Raw genomic sequence first — 24,119 nt, forward strand, 5'->3', positions numbered from 1 at the left:
TTGGCAGGAGGGAATTATTGAGTAAAGTGGAAGTTATTTAACTAGAACAAATAACAAAATCATCTACAATAAACAAACGGCGGATTGGTCTAGCGATATCGAGAAATACTTCCAACCAAATTGTTGCAAGTTCGAGTTAATTAAGGGGTAGACATTAGTAAATATTCATGATAAAATTCATAAATAGTGTGCGAGTTTTCTTATAAAAGAATGCAAAAGACATAAACTAGTATGTATGTATGTATCAATGATTGCAGAAAGTGATTGGAAGTGGCAACAATAAACATGCACCAGAAGAATATTATGAGTTGGAACTAAATTAATGATATCTATTTAATCATTTTCTGGTAGAATCACCTCTTATTCCCACCTTGATTTCCTTCTCCAAAAACCAGGATGTTTCCTCTGGCTAGCAAATTGCCAATTTAGCCACACCTATATAAACTATTCCATTTTTCAAACACAAATCATCACATTTCCCTATCTGCATCTCTTTCAACATAATAATAATGGGACATTCAAACCATTCAAATTCTAAAACTTGTGCAGTTTCTCTAACAATTTCATGTCTGATAGTAGCAGCATTTGCAGGAAGTTTTAACGATGAAATGGACATTACTTTTGGAGGTGAACGTGCGAAAATTCTCAATAGTGGCCAAGACCTATCGCTTTCGCTCGATCAATACTCTGGCGCTGGTTTTCAGTCGAAGAATGAGTACCTTTTTGGTAGGTTCGACATGCAAATTAAACTAGTACCTGGTAACTCTGCTGGTACTGTCACCACATTCTACGTGAGTAATCTATCTCAATTAGTCATATAGCTTATAATCTCATAGCTTAATCAACCATGTGATCACGTACTCGTTTTGTTAATACTATCAAGTTTAGCGTAATCCGTAATATTTGGTTGAAACACATCCAGTTGTCATCACAAGGAGCAGGACATGATGAAATAGATTTCGAGTTCTTGGGCAACTCATCAGGAAACCCATACACGATCCATACGAACGTGTATTCGAAAGGAAAAGGAGATAAAGAACAGCAGTTCCATTTATGGTTTGATCCTACTGCAGCCTTCCACACCTACACAATTGTATGGAACAAACAAAGAATAATGTAAGTTCTACATTAAACATATATACATATATAGATATGAATATATCATCTCATTACGTGATACGTGGCAATTAAGACCGATACTCTCAAATTTGGATCGATTAGGTCAAGCTTTTGGGTCAATTGGGTCTCGAAAAAAATAAAAGGAGGGGTCCAATATAGACCCATTTTAAGCCCATTAATATATTAAAGGTTCCATGTAAACCTCTGAAACTCATTTCAAACCAATTACAATATTGACAAATTTTGCATTTTATTTTCACATTCGTATTACAATTTTTAGTTTCGTGTTTCAGTTTTGCGTTTCAGTTTCACGTTTAATTTTTAATTTCGTTTTTAAGTTTCAATTTCGTATTTAGGTTTTAACTTTTACTTTCGTGTTTCGCGTAAAATTTTTATTTTCGCATTTGTCAATTTACTTTCCGGTTTCGCGGTTCAAAATTCTTTTTTCAGTTTCGTGTTTCGATTTAACCCGTTGGAATCATTAAAAAATCCGAATAAAACTGAAAAATTTGTTTTACGTTTTAATTTTGCGTTTCAATATTCCCGTTTCAATGTGAAGTAAAATCCGAATAAAATAAATATGACTCGTTTCACCCATGACCCATTTCGACCCAAACTCGCTCGGGTCTCAAGCCAGCCCATTTAGACCCGGCCCATTTGACCCATCTAAAATTTTGACCCGTTTTGACCAAAACCCGTTCGGGTCTCGACCCAATCCAACCATTTTGTCAGACATAGATTACATGAGTACTGATCTAAGTATTTGTATTATGCAGTTTCTTGATTGATAACATACCAGTAAGGGTGTTTAACAACCATGAGGCTCACGGAGTGCCGTTTCCAACAAGCCAACCAATGAGGGTGTACGATAGTTTGTGGAACGCTGATGACTGGGCAACCCAAGGTGGACGTGTGAAGTCCGACTGGACTCAAGCACCTTTCACCGCTTCCTATAAGAAAATTCAATGCCAATGCTAATATAGTTGGAAAGTGAACCAGTTCTGAGAATGAAAACCAGGCATGGAGTACGCAAGGAATTGATGCAGCAGGACGAAACAGGATTCGATGGGTGCAAAACAAGCACATGATCTACAACTACTGTAATGACCACAAACGGTTTCCTAATGGTGTTTCGGTTGAATGCAAACGCTCTCGATTTCTTTAATACCTACTTGGAATGTCGATTTGCATGTTTTGTATTAAATGGGGAATGATCTCTGATCAGAAAATTTTTTATTCTATGATTGATTGTAATGTGATTAAGTCATGAATAAATGCAAGTTCACAATATACACCCCTTTTTGTTCCAAAAACTCATTCTACATATTTACAGAGATAATTGTGTGTAAATTTGATTTAGAACACTTGTAGTCGTTAGGGGGTGAAAAGCATCAGGTTGTTTGGTGCTCACCACAAGTACAAGTGATTAAGTGATACTTAGGTGAGGTGTGTTTGGTGGTTCTGACGTAGTACAAATGTTTCCTGATTCCTATTTTCATGTAACCTTTGCCAATGTTGGAACTTGATTTGATCGATGCAACTAAAATACCATTTTCTCGATCAGCTACTAGTACACCTAACACTTTTGATACCTCCTACACTTATCATGTGCATTTCTATCATTGTTTTTCACAATTTTTCTTTCGGTGTTTATATATAGCATCAACATCAAATTTAATAAATTCACTGTAAATATACATTTTATATACAGTGTACAAGTTCATAATTCATAATGCATTATTATGGTTAATATGACTTAATTAAAATATAAGGAATTGGTTAAACATAGCAATAAGAGCGACAAAAGTACAATCCTAATTCCACAATCAACAATCCAACCAACAGGATGCGAGACAAAAACCTAAGAAAGTAAAACAAGCCACAACAAGGGATAATATAAGTAACAATTACTCAAAAATGACAACTAAACATAAAAATAACTAACCCTAACTCTCATAAAGACGCTGACCGCCACCATAAAAAATCAACACCAATAGCGATGAAATCAACACCGCAATAATCCTTAGATATATACACTAAGAACTTTTTTAATAGTAAAGCCTGATGACGCTGACGTGGTGATAGAGAGTGTACTTTTTGATCACTGTGAAATGACAAATGTAAGGATATGACATTCCTAGTGGGAAATGTCAAAAGGGACTCATCAGTTTTGTGTTTATTTATTTATTTTAGACTTAAATTAAATTAATTAAAAGAAAACATTATTTAAATAATAATAATAAATTTAAATTCATAAAAATAAATAATAAAAAATTTATATTCATCCAAGAATTCATAGAAATAAAATAACAATAACAATAACATAAAAATTTCATTAAAAATTAGGTTGCAACTTTATTCATCAATAATTTCCATCACTGGTTGTATCATCAATCACCCATGTTCATCAATATCATCATCAACTTCATCGCTATCATCAATAAATTCAGTATACAACAATTTTTTTCATAACATGTTTGTATCTTTGAAATACCAAACATGTTTGTGTTCGAAAGGTACATTATCTCTAAGAAACGCAAACAAATTTGATATCTCAAACTGCTGCACATCAATATCAAACGATGTTTTGTAGCTGCGAGAATAAGACTTCAATTCATACTCAAATTGGCCACACCGTATTGTGCCTCAAGTGTATTAAATAACCGATTCATAGTCAATGAGAGGAAGAAAGTTTTACAAATTCATATATATATATATATATATATATATATATATATATATATCATCTCATAAATCACACCAATATTTCTACAACTTATATATATATATATATATATATATATATATATATATATATATATATATATATATATATATATATATATATATATATATATATATATATATATATATATATATATATATATAGGGGTAGGATCAAGAGGGAAGTAACCAATCGAGGGGAAGCAGGGGGAAGCAAATTTTTTTTTTTTTTTCGTTTTTTGAAAAAACTTTGTTCACGAACATTATAGATGATATGAAAATATGAACATTTAGTAGAGACACTTTGTGATAAATGTTTTTATTTTGGCGGGAAAACGCTCGAAGAAGTAATATATAACAATTATCGTGTTTTTCGAGCGTATTTTGAGATTTTAGCTATTGGGGTTTAGATATTAGGGTTTATAGGGTTTAGAAATTTAGGGTTTAGAAATTTAGGGTTTAGGGTTTAGATTTAGGATTTAGATTGAGTTTTTAACACGAACGGTTTAGAGTTTAGGGTTTAGGGTTTACGGTTTGGTGTTTTGGGTTTATGGAATAAACTCAAAACACCAAACCCTAAACCCTAAACTCTAAATCGGGCTAAATTTTACTTCACAAAACATGAAGAAAAAAAAACGTTCATATTCTTCACGAACAATATTATCTTAAATGTTATTTTTGTCGATCGTTTTTTCGCCTAAATAATAACATTCATCACGAAGTGTCTCTTCTAAATGTTCATATTTTCGTGTGATCTTGATGCCGAAAAAAAAAAATTTCAAAAAAAACCAAAAAAAAAAAAATTTTGCTTCCCCCCGCTTCTCCCCGATTGGTTACTTCCTCATTGATCCTGCCCCTATATATATATATATATATATATATATATATATATATATATATATATATATATATATATATATATATATATATATATATATATATATATAATTGTGTAATACGTGAATATATGTTGTGTATATATTAGAAAAATATTAATATTAAATATTTTTGAATTAAAAATATATATGTTACTGTTTAAAAAAAAAAAAAAAATACTGGACTTGAGACCAAACACCACCTTTTCTGATTGTCACTCAAGTGACTAACACCATCACTTCGTCAACGGTAATACCGTTTTAACGGCATTAACCGGCATTTCCAGCAGTAAACGGTGGTGGTAACGCCGCGGTCTTATAAATCAGAACACATATTATTGGACACCATAAAATACATCACAAATCACCATTACCAATGCGATACATTTCATACACCCCACATTTATTTATTCTAAATTTCTAATAAATAAAACTAAATTAAAATTAAAATAACTGTATTATTATGAGACGAAATATCCCTATCAGTATGTACAACATGGTCACCCCACCATGTGCTAAAACTGTTTTGACTAAATCATACGAGTAAATAATCTTAAAACCCAATCCCAGCCGCGCCGACTCCACATGTGGCTCGGCGCAACGGCTCAAGCTTCCTGTTTTTCCAAAAACAATTATCTGGTGCAAGCTTAGCCGCCGCAGTTCTCATCGGCTCTGACTTACATCGAGTCAGCACACACGGCTCATACCCCACTGCATTCACTAGCTTCTGTTCAATCATCTCCGCCATAGACGGCGGTGCAGGCAACGAACACGACGACCTCCCCGGCTGAACCGCCGCCGCCGGCGATACATGCTTATTCTTATTCTTATCATATTTAAAAGTACTAGCAAATGTAGTAGTGCCACTGACCTTTGACTTATCTTGACTGTCAATGGGTTTCACCGGCAGATGCTGCTGTTGTTGCGGCGGTGGTGGCGGAGGCGGAGGCTTTTTCCGTCTCAATGGTAGCCGGAAAAAGTCTTTACTTGATACCCATGTTTCTTTTGATACTTCCATTGATAACTTAGGTTCACACATCATTAACAATAAACACTCGGGCAATCTTTCTCTCTCTAAAGCTTCATTTTCTAGCTCCTTTGACTCGTCAACCATTTCCTCAGATCTCTCTTGAAGTTGGATCACCATTTCTTCTTCATTTATCCCATCAAAGCCTTTGACTTTTTCAATGTTTGACTCCCCTGTTTCGTTTCCCTCAAAGACTTGTTTAACATCCAACATTTCATCATCAAATAATGACCCAAAAAAAGTACCTTCTTCACCTTCTTCTTCTTCTTCTTCTTCTTCTTCTTCTTCAATATCTTCATTATTTGTTTCCAAGATTTGTTCTTGTTGAATAATATCTTCTTGATTTAAATCAAAGGTTTTTTGCATGGTTTCATCTTCAAGATCAAAAAAGTCATCATCTTGGTCAACATCTTGACTAATATTAGTTGACTGCCATAGCCTATTAGCAAGTGCTTCCATTTTTATAGGATCAGATCTACATCTCATCAACAACAAAGCATTTTTTGGTGGTATACAAATACTCAATCTTGGTGATTCACCTTGAACAATTCTATCATTCACAATCTCTAAATCATCAAACACATGTCTTCTTGAAACTCTAATAATATCATCTTCTTCATCTTCAACCACTAATTCAACATCTCTCCTACCACCATCATGAACCGCCACAAACCACCGTGCACACACCGCACCACATGAACCAGACCCATCTACAGGTTTATCTTCTTTCGCCGGAGAAAAACATGAACTCCGGCAAGGAAAAAAACAACTAAAATGAACCCATTTCTGAATATTACTATTATTGTTATGATTCCTCTGTTCCTGTAAGCTATCTTGATTAACAAAACTTGATCCAATATTCAAACTTTTTGAAAACCCATCACTTGAATGTTGTAATTTTCTAAAACTATCAGCATCACCACCTGAAGAGCTATGTTTTCTTGATAAACTTCTTGATATTTTATTAATCCCCTGTTTTTTCTTGGATTTGACTCTAACTTGACCAATGCAAGTGACGTTTGGTGATGATGGTTCTGGGTTGTTATCAAAACCACCACCAGATCTCTTTTTTCCGGTGGATGGAAACAACGCCGGAGATGCACCACCTTTAATGCTGCGGTTGGATCTAAGTCTCCGGCTGAGAGAAGTGGTTAAGGAGACTGTTGGGTGGTCACGTTGACTAAAGTGGTGGCGAGCGGTGAAGCAGATGAAGAAGTCTCCGGTGGTTGTGGTGGTGGAAGAAGTGGAGGCGGTACGGTGTGGTGGTGGTCGGTCGGAATCCATCTATTGGTGGTTAGCTGGTGAACATTGGTGGAAATAGCAAAGTTGAAAATAGATACAAACAGAAACGGTGGCATTGAATGAAGAGTGATGATAGTACTATAGGTTGGCAAGTGTAACGGTCATAGGTGTTTAAATTACGACAGTACCCCCGATGATGTCTTTAATTTAAGAATGAGTAAATTATACGAATGGTCCATGTGATTTACGTTAAATGATGTCGGTAGTACCTAATTTTTAATAGTTATAGAGATAGTCCTTGTGGTTTTAAATATGTTTGGCGGTAATCCATTTCACGACATCTGGTATCTCCATCCGTTAAATGAAAACATGTGCTATGCACATGATGGGTAAATAAGTTAATTCGGTTATATGTATATCCACTTCATTTTTAGAGGATTAAGTTTTCAAGTTTTAATAACAATTAAATACCATTACAAACTGTTGTAATATAAGGCTGGTGTATCATTTAAAAAATATTCAAAATATCATTACAATACAATTTATTTACATTCAAAATATCATTATACCTTACTGGATAATACCTCATTCGAACATCTTTAGCTCTCAGCAATCCGGATAATACCTCATTAGATCAATATCACATTAGTGGATCCACCCACTGAAATTATGAGCAAGTAAACCACTACAAATTGTAAATATGTCAAGTTATGGATAAAAAAAATCAACAACAAATGATGAATTCGCCACCTGACTTGTGTAAAACATCGTCCAGAATTGCTTGCAGTCAAAGAAGTTCAAATAATTGCATTTCTTTCACAAAAAACACTTAATTATCACGAATTGGTTGGCTTAACGACTGTCGAATTGAAGAAACCCTAATTGAATCGAATAGAACTCTAAATCTGGAAAAAAGAGGCGAATTGAATGAAAGAAAGGATATGTGCACGTGACAATCAAACCCCTAAATCTGACTTTAGGGATTTTATTCAGTCAAAAATTGTTAAATTGCGATTTTAACCATCATGTGAATAGCACGTGTTTTCATTTAATGGGGAGAGATAACAGAAGTTAAGAAATGTACTACCGCCGAACTTATTTAAAACCACAAGGTCTATCTCTATATCTTTTAAGAATTAGGGACTACCAGTGTATTTTAACATAAACCATAGGTGTAGTGACCCGAACTTTTCCATGTTTATATATATTAATTGAGATTGATATTTACATGATTAAATGTTTCCAACATGTTAAGCAATCAAACTTGTTAAGACTTGATTAATTTAAATATGTTTCATATAGACAATTGACCACCCAAGTTGACCGGCGATTCACGAACGTTAAAACTTGTAAAAATGACATGACGATATATATATGGATATACATATGGTTAACATGAGATTATGATAAGTAAGTATCTCCATAAGTATATTAACAATGAGTTATATACATATAAACAAGACTACTAACTTAAGGATTTCGAAACGAGACATATATGTAACGATTATCGTTGTAACGACATTTAAATGTATATATATCATATTAAGATATATTAATATATCATAATATCATGATAATATAATAATTTAACATCTCATTAGATATAATAAACAATGGGTTAACAACATTAATTGAGATCGTTAACTTAAAGGTTTCAAAACAACACTTACATGTAACGACTAACGATGACTTAACGACTCAGTTAAAATGTATATACATGTAGTGTATTTAGATGTATTAAAATACTTTTGGAAGACTTCAAGACATATATCAAAACACTCATACTTAACGAAAATGGTTACAGTTACTTTCCCATTCTTTTCTTTCATCAAGAATTCTAGTCGTATTCTTACCCGTATTATACACAGCTTCAAAATGTACTTACTATGGGTATATACCAATAGTAACTAGCATGGGATTCCACTCTTGATTTTTTCATGTATGACTAATCAATTTTAACTTCTACCATGAGCTAGTCAACTAACTAGAACTCCTTTTAACCCCACTCACCAATTACCACTCATCATTCACTCCATTTCACTTTCAATTCTCTTTCTAATTCTCTCTCAACACACACACACACTATTATGAACGTATTTTTCTAGTAGTTAATCATCATCTTCATCAAAAATCACTTCAAGAATCAAGCTATAATCATTATAGGAAGAACACTTCAAGAACACTTCAAAAATCCCTTCAAGTTTACTAATTTACTTCCAAGCTTTCTAATCCATTCCAAATAATCATCTAAGATCAAGAAACCTTTGTTATATACAGTAGGTTATCTTTCTTATTCAAGGTAATATTCATATTCAAACTTTGATTCAATTTCTATAACTATAAACTATCTTAATTCGAGTAAAAATCTTACTTGAACTTGTTTTTGTGTCATGATCCTACTTCAAGAACTTTCAAGCCATCCAAGATCCTTTGAAGCTAGATCATTTCTTGTCACTTCCAGTAGGTTTACCTACTAAACTTGAGGTAGTAATGATGTTCATAACATCATTCGATTCATATATATAAAACTATCTTATTCGAAGGTTTAAACTCGTAATCACTAGAACATAGTTTAGTTAATTCTAAACTTGTTCGCAAACAAAAGTTAATCCTTCTAACTTGACTTTTAAAATTAACTAAACACATGTTCTATATCTATATTATATGCTAACTTAATGATTTAAAACCTGGAAACACGAAAAACACCGTAAAACCGGATTTACGCCGTCGTAGTAACACCGCGGGCTGTTTTGGGTTAGTTAATTAAAAACTATGATAAACTTTGATTTAAAAGTTGTTATTCTGAGAAAATGATTTTTATTATGAACATGAAACTATATCCAAAAATTATGGTTAAACTCAAAGTGGAAGTATGTTTTCTAAAATGGTCATCTAGACGTCGTTCTTTCGACTGAAATGACTACCTTTAAAAAAATGACTTGTAACTTATTTTTCCGACTATAAACCTATACTTTTTCTGTTTAGATTCATAAAATAGAGTTCAATATGAAACCATAGCAATTTGATTCACTCAAAACGGATTTAAAATGAAGAAGTTATGGGTAAAACAAGATTGGATAATTTTTCTCATTTTAGCTACGTGAAAATTGGTAACAAATCTATTCCAACCATAACTTAATCAACTTGTATTGTATATTATGTAATCTTGAGATACCATAGACACGTATACAATGTTTTGACCTATCATGTCGACACATCTATATATATTTCGGAACAACCATAGACACTCTATATGTGAATGTTGGAGTTAGCTATACAGGGTTGAGGTTGATTCCAAAATATATATAGTTTGAGTTGTGATCAATACTGAGATACGTATACACTGGGTCGTGAATTGATTCAAGATAATATTTATCGATTTATTTCTGTACATCTAACTGTGGACAACTAGTTGTAGGTTACTAACGAGAACAGCTGACTTAATAAACTTAAAACATCAAAATATATTAAAAGTGTTGTAAATATATTTTGAACATACTTTAATATATATGTATATATTGTTATAGGTTCGTGAATCAACAGTGGCCAAGTCTTACTTCTCGACGAAGTAAAAAAAATCTGTGAAAGTGAGTTATAGTCCCACTTTTAAAATCTAATATTTTTGGGATGAGAATACATGCAGGTTTTATAAATGATTTACAAAATAGACACAAGTACGTGAAACTACATTCTATGGTTGAATTATCGAAATCGAATATGCCTCTTTTTATTAAGTCTAGTAATCTAAGAATTAGGGAACAGACACCCTAATTGACGCGAATCCTAAAGATAGATCTATTGGGCCTAACAAACCCCATCCAAAGTACCGGATGCTTTAGTACTTCGAAATTTATATCATATTCGAAGGGTGTCCCGGAATGATGGGATATTCTTATATATGCATCTTGTTAATGTCGGTTACCAGGTGTTCACCATATGAATGATTTTTATCTCTATGTATGGGATGTGTATTGAAATATGAAATCTTGTGATCTATTGTTACGATTTGATATATATAGGTTAAACCTATAACTCACCAACATTTTTGTTGACGTTTAAAGCATGTTTATTCTCAGGTGAATATTAAGAGCTTCCGCTGTTGCATACTAAAATAAGGACAAGATTTGGAGTCCATGTTTGTATGATATTGTGTAAAAACTGCATTCAAGAAACTGATTTCGATGTAACATATTTGTATTGTAAACCATTATGTAATGGTCGTGTGTAAACAGGATATTTTAGATTATCATTATTTGATAATCTACGTAAAGCTTTTTAAACCTTTATTTATGAAATAAAGGTTATGGTTTGTTTTAAAAATGAATGCAGTCTTTGAAAAACGTCTCATATAGAGGTCAAAACCTCGCAACGAAATCAATTAATATGGAACGTTTTTAATCAATAAGAACGGGACATTTCAGTTGGTATCCGAGCGTTGGTCTTCGAGAACCAGAATTTTGCATTAGTGTGTCTTATCGAGTTTGTTAGGATGCATTAGTGAGTCTGGACTTCGACCGTGTTTACTTGAAAAATGATTGCTTAACAAATTTTGTTGGAAACTATATATTTTTAACATGTGAATATTATGTGATATATTAATCTCTTAACGCGTTTGATATTATGTGATAGATGTCTACCTCTAGAACAAGTCCCATTGACTCACCTAATAATAATGAAGAGTCAAATGTAAATTGGAATGATTCGTGGACTGATTCACAAGTTCCCGAAGAGGAACCGGAAGAAGAGTCGGAATCAGAAGAAGAATCGGAACCGGAAGAAGAATCGGAACCGGATGAAGAAATAGAACCGGTGGGTGAAATAATAAAACGGTTAAGTAAAAGAAAATCCTCAACCAACCGACCAAGGTTAATTATGGTCAATGGTGTTTCCGCCAAGGAAGCAAAATATTGGGAGGATTACCAATTCTCCGATGAATCGGATTCCGACGAGAATTCCGATGATGTTATAGAAATTACCCCAACTGAATTTAAAAAGGCAAAAGAAAATAATAAGGGAAAGGGCATAAAAATAGAGAAATCTAATTCCAACCCCGATGAACTTTATATGTATCGTCAACCCCCGAAGTCCTTAAGTTGTAACAATGACCCGGGAACCTCTAAACCACCAGGTTTTTCTAAACCAATGTGGAAAACGACGGCTCGTATTAGGGGAACATCATATATCCCTAGAAACTTGGCAAAACGAACCAAAACCGAAGAAGAAGAAACAAGCGAGTCGGAATAAGATAGTTGTATTCGTGTGGTGTAATATATGTAATATAGTGTGCTTATGCTTTATGATATATGTAAAAATTGCTTGTATTAATAAGTATTTTTTTTATGAATCTAACTCTTGTCTATTTTACAGTATAAAAACACAAAATGGATAGACAACCTATAATACCCTAGGCAAATCCCACATCGCCCACGAACATGAGTGATCATGGGATTATAAGGTAATACTCACGCTTAAATGACACAACGCGTTTTGGGATCACAGGCTGAGTAGAAGTGCGAGTACGTTGTGGTTAAGCGTGCTCGGGCGAGAGCACTACCAGGATGGGTGACCTCCTGGGAAAGTGCTTCTCGTGTGTGGTGGCCAAGAAAAAGTCATGCGCCTGCGGGCAAAGCGGACAATATTGTGGTCATGTTAAGCTGGGGTGTTACAGAATGGTATCAGAGCCACTCATGTGCCGTTGGGGGTGGTGGGGCAAACCTCATCGAGGACGATGAGTCTCTAAGGGGGGGTGAATGTAACACCCTAGGCAAATCCCACATCGCCCACGAACATGAGTGATCATGGGATTATAAGGTAATACTCACGCTTAAATGACACAACGCGTTTTGGGATCACAGACTGAGTAGAAGTGCGAGTACGTTGTGGTTAAGCGTGCTCGGGCGAGAGCACTACCAGGATGGGTGACCTCCTGGGAAAGTGCATCTCGTGTGTGGTCGCCAAGAAAAAGCCGTGCGCCTGCGGGCAAAGCGGACAATATTGTGGTCATGTTAAGCTGGGGTGTTACAGAACAAAATATTTTAAGAGACCTACCCGGAGACATGATTGATGAAATCTTGTCTAGAGTCGGTCAGAATTCTTCGGCACAACTATTTAAGGCGAGATCAGTTTGTAAGACATTCGAAGAACGTTCCAAGAATGCCTTGGTTTATAAAAGGCTTTCGTTCGAAAGATGGGGGATATCACATTGGGAAATCCATAAGTTACGATGTGTTTACTTTGACGCATATATTGCTGGGAACCCAAATGCTATTTTACGCAATGGGTTAAGAAATTATTTTGACTCAATATATTCGAATATTGGACTTCGTGATTTAGAAAAAGCGGCTAACATGCAACATAAAGAAGCATGTTATGCTTACGGATTAGTAATGTTCGCTTCTCACCAAAGTGAGAACAAGAACATCGGGCTACAACTATTAAACAAAACGTTCCCACAAGTGACGGAGTCGGTAATTGGGGTAAGAAATGAGGTTTTTAGATTGTTACGGGACTGTTGGACATTACGTAACCCTCGTCCCTTTGACGACGTTACAACACGCTGTCTTATCAACGGCCATAACGGTTATGTTCCACAAGACCAAGGATGGGAAGTAATCCTAGTAAAACCAGAATGCATGACTTGTTTCTGGACGTATGAATTACGTGTCTTTATTGCCTTTGCTGAATGACTTGTGTACTAGCTAGAATTATCTTCACAACCATCTTGTATCAAATTTATTGTGTGCTATATTTCATGCTATATGTAAAATAAGCGGTATTGTAAGTTTGTAAAATATTGTGTAAAAGTTTGAACGCGAAATATTATTATAATCAGTTTTTCATATAGAATTGTAGTAGTTGAATTGTATATTAGCTACTAAGTATGAACTTAACGGGTAGGTACTACCCGAATTTAAACTTATAAAACGCTAATATGAAGAAAAAGCTTTTATAAATGAGTTCATATTATGCTACGAAATACTATTAACTACTCTTAATATTCTGTATGATTAACTTGTTCCATTTGACTATTTTGAAGGAAATGGCACCGACTACTCGACACACCGTGAATATGAATGAAGAGGAATTCCGTACTTTTCTAGCTTCAAACATAGCCGCAGTACAGGCTGCGCTACATACCAACAATAACCTTGGATCTAGCAGTACAGGAAATCGTGTAGGATGCACCTACAAAGAATTCACTGCCTGCAAACTTTTGGAATTTGATGGAACCGAAGGACCGATCGGATTGAAACGGTGGACCGAGAAGGTCGAATCGGTGTTTGCCATAAGTAAGTGTACTGAAGAGGACAAAGTAAAGTACGCTACGCATACCTTCACAGGTTCTGCGTTAACATGGTGGAATACCTATCGAGAGCAAGTGGGACAAGACGATGCGTACGCACTACCGTGGTCAGCATTCAAGCACTTGATGAACGTGAAGTACCGTCCCAGAACCGAGGTCAATAAGCTCACGACAGAACTTAGAGGGTTACGAACCCAAGGATTTGATATTACCACGTACGAAAGACGATTCACAGAATTATGCATATTGTGTCCGGGAGCATTCGAAGATGAGGAAGAGAAGATCGACGCGTTTGTGAAAGAATTACCGGAAAGAATCCAAGAAGATATAAGTTCACACGAGCCCGCCTCCATACAACAGGCATGTAGAATGGCTCACAAACTAGTGAACCAGATTGAAGAAAGAATTAAAGAACAGACTGCTGAAGAGGCCAATGTGAAGCAAGTCAAAAGAAAGTGGGAGGAAAACGGTGATAAGAATCACCAATACAACAACAACAGCAATTACAACAATAATCGCAACAATTATCCCAACAATCGCAACATCAATCGCAACTACAACAAACGGACCAACAACAACAACAACAACAACAACAGCAACTACAACAATCATTCCAACAACAATAATAACCGCAACAACAACAACAATCAGAAGCAGCTATGCCAAAGGTGTGAAAAGTATCACTCGGGTTTCTGCACCAAATTTTGCAACAAGTGTAAAAGAAATGGTCATAGCGCGGCGAAGTGTGAGGTCTACGGTGAAATGTCCCGTTCTTATTGATTAAAAACGTTCCATATTAATTGATTTCGTTGCGAGGTTTTGACCTCTATATGAGACGTTTTTCAAAGACTGCATTCATTTTTAAAACAAACCATAACTTTTATTTCATAAATAAAGGTTTAAAAAGCTTTACGTAGATTATCAAATAATGATAATCTAAAATATCCTGTTTACACACGACCATTACATAATGGTTTACAATACAAATATGTTACATCGAAATCAGTTTCTTGAATGCAGTTTTTACACATTATCATACAAACATGGACTCCAAATCTTGTCCTTATTTTAGTATGCAGCAGCGGAACCTCTTAGTATTCACCTGAGAATAAACATGCTTTAAACGTCAACAAAAATGTTGGTGAGTTATAGGTTTAACCTATATATATCAAATTGTAACAATAGACCACAAGATTTCATATTTCAATATACATCCCATACATAGAGATAAAAATCATTCATATGGAGAACACCTGGTAACCGACATTAATAAGATGCATATATAAGAATATCCCCATCATTCCGGGACACCCTTCGGATATGATATAAATTTCGAAGTACTAAAGCATCCGGTACTTTGGATGGGGTTTGTTAGGCCCAATAGATCTATCTTTAGGATTCACGTCAATTAGGGTGTCTGTTCCCTAATTTTTAGATTACCAGACTTAATAAAAAGGGGCATATTCGATTTTGATAATTCAACCATAGAATGTAGTTTTACGTACTTGTATCTATTTTGTAAATCATTTATAAAACCTGCATGTATTCTCATCCCAAAAATATTAGATTTTAAAAGTGGAACTATAACTCACTTTCACAGATTTTTACTTCGTCGAGAAGTAAGACTTGGCCACTGTTGATTCACGAACCTATAACAATATATACATATATATTAAAGTATGTTCAAAATATATTTACAACACTTTTAATATATTTTGATGTTTTAAGTTTATTAAGTCAGCTGTCCTCGTTAGTAACCTACAACTAGTTGTCCACAGTTAGATGTACAGAAATAAATCGATAAATATTATCTTGAATCAATCCACGACCCAGTGTATACGTATCTCAGTATTGATCACAACTTAAACTATATATATTTTGGAATCAACCTCAACCCTGTATAGCTAACTCCAACATTCACATATAGAGTGTCTATGGTTGTTCCGAAATATATATAGATGTGTCGACATGATAGGTCGAAACATTGTATACGTGTCTATGGTATCTCAAGATTACATAATATACAATACAAGTTGATTAAGTTATGGTTGGAATAGATTTGTTACCAATTTTCACGTAGCTAAAATGAGAAAAATTATCCAATCTTGTTTTACCCATAACTTCTTCATTTTAAATCCGTTTTGAGTGAATCAAATTGCTATGGTTTCATATTGAACTCTATTTTATGAATCTAAACAGAAAAAGTATAGGTTTATAGTCGGAAAAATAAGTTACAAGTCATTTTTGTAAAGGTAGTCATTTCAGTCGAAAGAACGACGTCTAGATGACCATTTTAGAAAACATACTTCCACTTTGAGTTTAACCATAATTTTTGGATATAGTTTCATGTTCATAATAAAAATCATTTTCTCAAAATAACAACTTTTAAATCAAAGTTTATCATAGTTTTTAATTAACTAACCCAAAACAGCCCGCGGTGTTACTACGACGGCGTAAATCCGGTTTTACGGTGTTTTTCGTGTTTCCAGGTTTTAAATCATTAAGTTAGTATATCATATAGATATAGAACATGTGTTTAGTTAATTTTAAAAGTCAAGTTAGAAGGATTAACTTTTGTTTGCGAACAAGTTTAGAATTAACTAAACTATGTTCTAGTGATTACGAGTTTAAATCTTCGAATAAGATAGTTTTATATATATGAATCGAATGATGTTATGAACATCATTACTACCTCAAGTTTAGTAGGTAAACCTACTGGAAGTGACAAGAAATGATCTAGCTTCAAAGGATCTTGGATGGCTTGAAAGTTCTTGAAGTAGGATCATGACACAAAAACAAGTTCAAGTAAGATTTTTACTCGAATTAAGATAGTTTATAGTTATAGAAATTGAATCAAAGTTTGAATATGAATATTACCTTGAATAAGAAAGATAACCTACTGTATATAACAAAGGTTTCTTGATCTTAGATGATTATTTGGAATGGATTAGAAAGCTTGGAAGTAAATTAGTAAACTTGAAGGGATTTTTGAAGTGTTCTTGAAGTGTTCTTCCTATAATGATTATAGCTTGATTCTTGAAGTGATTTTTGATGAAGATGATGATTAACTACTGGAAAAATACGTTCATAATAGTGTGTGTGTGTGTTGAGATAGAATTAGAAAGAGAATTGAAAGTGAAATGGAGTGAATGATGAGTGGTAATTGGTGAGTGGGGTTAAAAGGAGTTCTAGTTAGTTGACTAGCTCATGGTAGAAGTTAAAATTGATTAGTCATACATGACATAATCAAGAGTGGAATCCCATGCTAGTTCCTATTGGTATATACCCATAGTAAGTACGTTTTGAAGCTGTGTATAATACGGGTAAGAATACGACTAGAATTCTTGATGAAAGAAAAGAATGGGAAAGTAACTGTAACCATTTTCGTTAAGTATGAGTGTTTTGATATATGTCTTGAAGTCTTCCAAAAGTATTTTAATACATCTAAATACACTACATGTATATACATTTTAACTGAGTCGTTAAGTCATCGTTAGTCGTTACATGTAAGTGTTGTTTTGAAACCTTTAAGTTAACGATCTCAATTAATGTTGTTAACCCATTGTTTATTATATCTAATGAGATGTTAAATTATTATATTATCATGATATTATGATATATTAATATATCTTAATATGATATATATACATTTAAATGTCGTTACAACGATAATCGTTACATATATGTCTCGTTTCGAAATCCTTAAGTTAGTAGTCTTGTTTATATGTATATAACTCATTGTTAATATAATTATGAAGATACTTACTTATCATAATCTCATGTTAACCATATGTATATCCATATATATATCGTCATGTCGTTTTTACAAGTTTTAACGTTCGTGAATCGCCGGTCAACTTGGGTGGTCAATTGTCTATATGAAACATATTTCAATTAATCAAGTCTTAACAAGTTTGATTGCTTAACATGTTGGAAACATTTAATCATGTAAATATCAATCTCAATTAATATATATAAACATGGAAAAGTTCGGGTCACTACAGTACCTACCCGTTAAATAAATTTCATCCCGAAATTTTAAGCTGTTGAAGGTGTTGACGAATCTTCTAGAAATAGATGCGGGTATTTCTTCTTCATCTAATCTTCACACTCCCAGGTGAACTTGGGTCCTCTACGAGCATTCCATCGAACCTTAACAATTGGTATCTTGTTTTGCTTAAGTCTTTTAACCTCACGATCCATTATTTCGACGGGTTCTTCGATGAATTGGAGTTTTTCGTTGATTTGGATTTCATCTAACGGAATAGTGAGATCTTCTTTAGCAAAACATTTTTTCAAATTCGAGACGTGGAAAGTGTTATGTACAGCCGCGAGTTGTTGAGGTAACTCAAGTCGGTAAGCTACTTGTCCGACACGATCAATAATCTTGAATGGTCCAATATACCTTGGATTTAATTTCCCTCGTTTACCAAATCGAACAACGCCTTTCCAAGGTGCAACTTTAAGCATGACCATCTCTCCAATTTCAAATTCTATATCTTTTCTTTTAATGTCAGCGTAGCTCTTTTGTCGACTTTGGGCGGTTTTCAACCGTTGTTGAATTTGGATGATCTTCTCGGTAGTTTCTTGTATAATCTCCGGACCCGTAATCTGTTTATCCCCCACTTCACTCTAACAAATCGGAGGCCTGCACTTTCTACCATAAAGTGCTTCAAACGGTGCCATCTCAATGCTTGAATGGTAGCTGTTGTTGTAGGAAAATTCTGCTAACGGTAGATGTCGATCCCAACTGTTTCCGAAATCAATAACACATGCTCGTAGCATGTCTTCAAGCGTTTTTATCGTCCTTTCGCTCTGCCCATCAGTTTGTGGATGATAGGCAGTACTCATGTCTAGACGAGTTCCTAATGCTTGCTGTAATGTCTGCCAGAATCTTGAAATAAATCTGCCATCCCTATCAGAGATAATAGAGATTGGTATTCCATGTCTGGAGACGACTTCCTTCAAATACAGTCGTGCTAACTTCTCCATCTTGTCATCTTCTCTTATTGGCAGGAAGTGTGCTGATTTGGTGAGACGATCAACTATTACCCAAATAGTATCAAAACCACTTGCAGTCCTTGGCAATTTAGTGATGAAATCCATGGTAATGTTTTCCCATTTCCATTCCGGGATTTCGGGTTGTTGAAGTAGACCTGATGGTTTCTGATGCTCAGCTTTGACCTTAGAACACGTCAAACATTCTCCTACGTATTTAGCAACATCGGCTTTCATACCCGGCCACCAAAAATGTTTCTTGAGATCCTTGTACATCTTCCCCGTTCCAGGATGTATTGAGTATCTGGTTTTATGAGCTTCTCTAAGTACCATTTCTCTCATATCTCCAAATTTTGGTACCCAAATCCTTTCAGCCCTATACCGGGTTCCGTCTTCCCGAATATTAAGATGCTGCTCCGATCCTTTGGGTATTTCATCCTTTAAATTTCCTTCTTTTAAAACTCCTTGTTGCGCCTCCTTTATTTGAGTAGTAAGGTTATTATGAATCATTATATTCATAGATTTTACTCGAATGGGTTCTCTGTCCTTCCTGCTCAAGGCATCGGCTACCACATTTGCCTTTCCCGGGTAGTAACGAATCTCAAAGTCGTAATCGTTCAACAATTCAATCCACCTACGCTGCCTCATATTCAGTTGTTTCTGATTAAATATGTGTTGAAGACTTTTGTGGTCGGTATATATAATACTTTTGACCCCATATAAGTAGTGCCTCCAAGTCTTTAATGCAAAAATAACCGCGCCTAATTCCAAATCATGCGTCGTATAATTTTGTTCGTGAATCTTCAATTGTCTAGACGCATAAGCAATCACCTTCGTTCGTTGCATTAATACACAACCGAGACCTTACTTTGATGCGTCACAATAAATCACAAAATCATCATTCCCTTCAGGCAATGACAATATAGGTGCCGTAGTTAGCTTTTTCTTCAATAACTGAAACTCTTTCTCTTGTTCATCATTCCATTCAAATTTCTTCCCTTTATGCGTTAATGCGGTCAAGGGTTTTGCTATTCTGGAAAAGTCTTGGATGAACCTTCTGTAGTAACCAGCTAGTCCTAAAAACTGGCGTATGTGTTTCGGAGTTTTCGGGGTTTCCCACTTTTTAATAGTTTCTATCTTTGCCGGATCCACCTTAATACCTTCTTTGTTCACTATGTGACCGAGGAATTGAACTTCTTCCAACCCAAAATGCACACTTTGAAAACTTAGCGTACAATTCTTCCTTCCTCAATACTTCTAACACCTTTCTCAAATGTTCACCGTGTTCTTGGTCATTCTTTGAGTAAATAAGTATGTCATCAATGAAAACAATGACAAACTTGTCAAGGTATGGTCCACACACTCGGTTCATAAGGTCCATGAACACAGCTGGTGCATTAGTTAAACCAAATGGCATGACCATAAACTTGTAATGACCGTAACGTGTTCTGAAAGCAGTCTTTGGAATATCATCTTCTTTCACCCGCATTTGATGATACCCGGAACGTAAGTCAATCTTTGAATAAACAGACGAGCCTTGTAGTTGATCAAATAAGTCGTCGATTCTCGGTAGTGGGTAGCGGTTCTTGATGGTAAGTTTGTTCAACTCTCGGTAGTCGATACACAACCTGAATGTACCATCTTTCTTCTTGACAAACAAAACAGGAGCTCCCCACGGTGATGTGCTTGGTCGAATGAAACCACGCTCTAAAAGTTCTTGTAATTGGCTTTGCAGTTCTTTCATCTCGCTGGGTGCGAGTCTGTAAGGAGCACGAGCTATTGGTGCAGCTCCTGGTACAAGATCTATTTGAAATTCAACGGATCGATGTGGGGGTAATCCCGGTAATTCTTTCGGAAATACATCGGGAAATTCTTTTGCAATGGGAACATCATTGATGTTCTTTTCTTCAGTTTGTACTTTCTCGACGTGTGCTAGAACAGCATAACAACCTTTTCTTATTAGTTTTTGTGCCTTCAAATTACTAATAAGATGTAGCTTCGTGTTGCCCTTTTCTCCGTACACCATTAAGGGTTTTCCTTTTTCTCGTATAATGCGAATTGCATTTTTGTAACAAACGATCTCTGCTTTCACTTCTTTCAACCAGTCCATACCGATTATCACATCAAAACTCCCTAACTCTACTGGTATCAAATCAATCTTAAATGTCTCGCTAACCAGTTTAATTTCTCGATTCCGACATATATTATCTGCTGAAATTAATTTACCATTTGCTAATTCGAGTAAAAATTTACTATCCAAAGGCGTCAATGGACAACTTAATTTAGCACAAAAATCTCTACTCATATAGATTCTATCCGCACCCAAATCAAATAAAACGTAAGCAGATTTATTGTCAATAAGAAACGTACCCGTAACAAGCTCCGGGTCTTCTTGTGCCTCTGCCGCATTAATATTGAAAACTCTTCTGCGGTCTTGTCCATTCGTGTTCTCCTGGTTCGGGCAATTTCTAATAATGTGGCCCGGTTTTCCACATTTATAACAAACTACATTGGCATAACTTGCTCCGACACTACTTGCTCTGCCATTACTCGTTCCAACACCATTTGTTCCTTTCGTTCTATTAACCCCTGGTCCGTAGACCTCACACTTCGCCGCGCTATGACCATTTCTTTTACACTTGTTGCAAAATGTAGCGACCCCGACAAATCGTCAAATGACGGCGTCATCTACGTATGGTCCCATTACATGGTCGTAAGTCTTTATAACAAAGTTTGACCGAAAAGTATGTCGCATTCATTTCATAAATAAGGGTGTTTCAAAGTTTACAAAAGTAGTTTCCATAACAAGTACATAACAATGTTTAAAGTTTGTATGAAACACGTGCGACACGATTAAAAGTAGTCAAAAAGACGCTCCACGTATGCAAGTATACTCGACATCCAATGCAAGTATCAAATAGTATGAGCGGAAGCATGTATCACCTAAATTCAAGGACCTGAGAAAAACATAGGGAATCTGTCAACGAAAACGTTGGTGAAATCATAGGTTTAAACAAGTAAATGAGTAATAGTAAGTTGAACCACAAGATTTGCAACATCGATAAAGCCATAGTACATTCTAAAAGTTAATATTCACGAGCACCCAATTATCAAAGCTTAACGTTCCGTCCGTTGAATACCCCATCAATTAGTGCTAGAACAACACTGTTCCCGAAAATATATTTCATTCGTAAACGGTAGCGAACCGTTTGAATGAGGGTTTGTCAAACCCATATGGCCATATAACATAAGTTCTCGCTTACACCATCTGATGTAACTAATGATAATCGGATTGAGGATTTTCGTTCTAAACTCGTATGTAGAATGTTTGTTTTCCCGTTCTTGTGTTCACTTAGTTCAAAAGAATCGTTTATGTTTTCTCATCCCAAAAGCAAGTTCAAAAGAGTAAAAGTGGGACTATGATCTCACCTTGTATGCACGAACCAAAAAGTACTTCGACAAGTAACGTGTGCAAAGAACAATGCTAGTCTTGACCTAAACAAATAGGCTGTATCAATAACGATAGTCACGAAGGGTCAAAGATGTTCAATTAGTCCTATGGCTCAATACGACTCGATTAATATAGCATGTGAATCAAATCATCAAGTTTTATGCAAGACACAAGTATAAAAGCATGTTAGAAAGATTGCATAATTAATTGATTAAGTTTGACAAAAAGTCAAACTTGGTCGGTCAAAGTCAACGAAAAAGTCAACACGTTCGGGTCGTGTCCCGAACTATTTTTCTGAGGTTTTTAATCATGTATGAGCATGTTAGGACAAGTTACATGTGAATCGGAGGTGCGTAGCATAGCAAACATTATTCAAAAATTGACCAAGTTGGACAGAATTCTGGCCAGGCCATTTGGCGCGCCGCGCGGGGTATGGTGCGCGCCGCGCGACCTGTAGTTCAGCTATTTTTCTGTTTTGTAAAACTATGCACGAGCCAAAATCAATTTTAACACAAAACTTGACCCGCAAACACTTATAACGCCTATCATACATCGTTGGAAAGGTATTTTGACGAGGAATGCAACTAAACACATATCATCAATCAAACTTGCACTTAAAACAACCAAAAACCGTAATTAAACATTCATAATCAAAGTTTAAGTTCCAAAAACGCATTTTATGATTCGGGCAACCAATTTACATGTATGTTATGCCGTTTCGAAGGTAATCAAACACACATTGCAACAAAACACTTAACAACAATATCTCATAGCATTTGACGCATCAAAAGTTCATGTAAAGCTCATCAAACCCTAATCCAAAATCACAAATTCAACAATCTTGCATATGAAACTAATCCATGTCAACCTACATACCAATTTGAAGCTAGTGATGTTAGGAACACAATTAAAACATGAACTTTCATCATTCAACAACATATGAACACCTAAAACTCAAGATTAAGCAAGCATTCTTTCAATATGAACTAGTTACATCAAAATATCAAAAACGAGCATACAAATCACATAAACAAACTAGACTCGAGCCATAGACACTAATTAACAACCTTATAACTTAAAAATCTCAAGAACACAAGAATTAGTGATTTTAGAAAGTTACCCAAAATTGATGAAATCGGTATGGAAACGAAGAGGAGATCACGAGGAGTTCAAATATGCAATTTGTTTTGATCGAATCCTTCTTGAACGAATTTGGATGATGATTGAAGGTTTGAGGGTTTTGAGAGAAAAAGGTGAAGTATTATTTGGGAGGTGATAAAATGAATGGAGAGGAAAGAGTTGACTAGTTGACCTAGTCATCTCTTTCCCCATTTGGCAACTTTAGTCCCTCAACTTAGGAAACGGGTACGGGAATTACCT

General features: G+C 35.0%; 1 protein-coding gene and 1 pseudogene across 1 annotated transcript; one reads left to right on the top strand and one right to left on the bottom strand.

The window, feature by feature from the left end:
- Positions 1-509: 509 nt before the first annotated feature.
- Positions 510-2,284, top strand: LOC139897855 (xyloglucan endotransglucosylase/hydrolase protein 24-like; annotated as a pseudogene).
- A 2,602-nt stretch (positions 2,285-4,886) lies between these two features.
- On the bottom strand, positions 4,887-7,166 carry LOC139897856 (uncharacterized). The gene has a single exon (XM_071880572.1). It carries the CDS (start codon positions 7,027-7,029, stop codon positions 5,272-5,274), a length of 1,758 nt encoding a protein of 585 aa, XP_071736673.1. The 5' UTR covers positions 7,030-7,166; the 3' UTR covers positions 4,887-5,271.
- Between the last annotated feature and the right edge of the window lie 16,953 nt (positions 7,167-24,119).

The sequence above is a fragment of the Rutidosis leptorrhynchoides genome, chromosome 3, assembly GCF_046630445.1.
Source record: "Rutidosis leptorrhynchoides isolate AG116_Rl617_1_P2 chromosome 3, CSIRO_AGI_Rlap_v1, whole genome shotgun sequence".
NCBI lineage: Eukaryota > Viridiplantae > Streptophyta > Magnoliopsida > Asterales > Asteraceae > Rutidosis > Rutidosis leptorrhynchoides.

What these genes read in the sequence shown, in the direction of transcription:
- LOC139897856 (XM_071880572.1), bottom strand. Translation starts at nt 7,029, where the DNA reads ATGGATTCCGACCGACCACCACCACACCGTACCGCCTCCACTTCTTCC.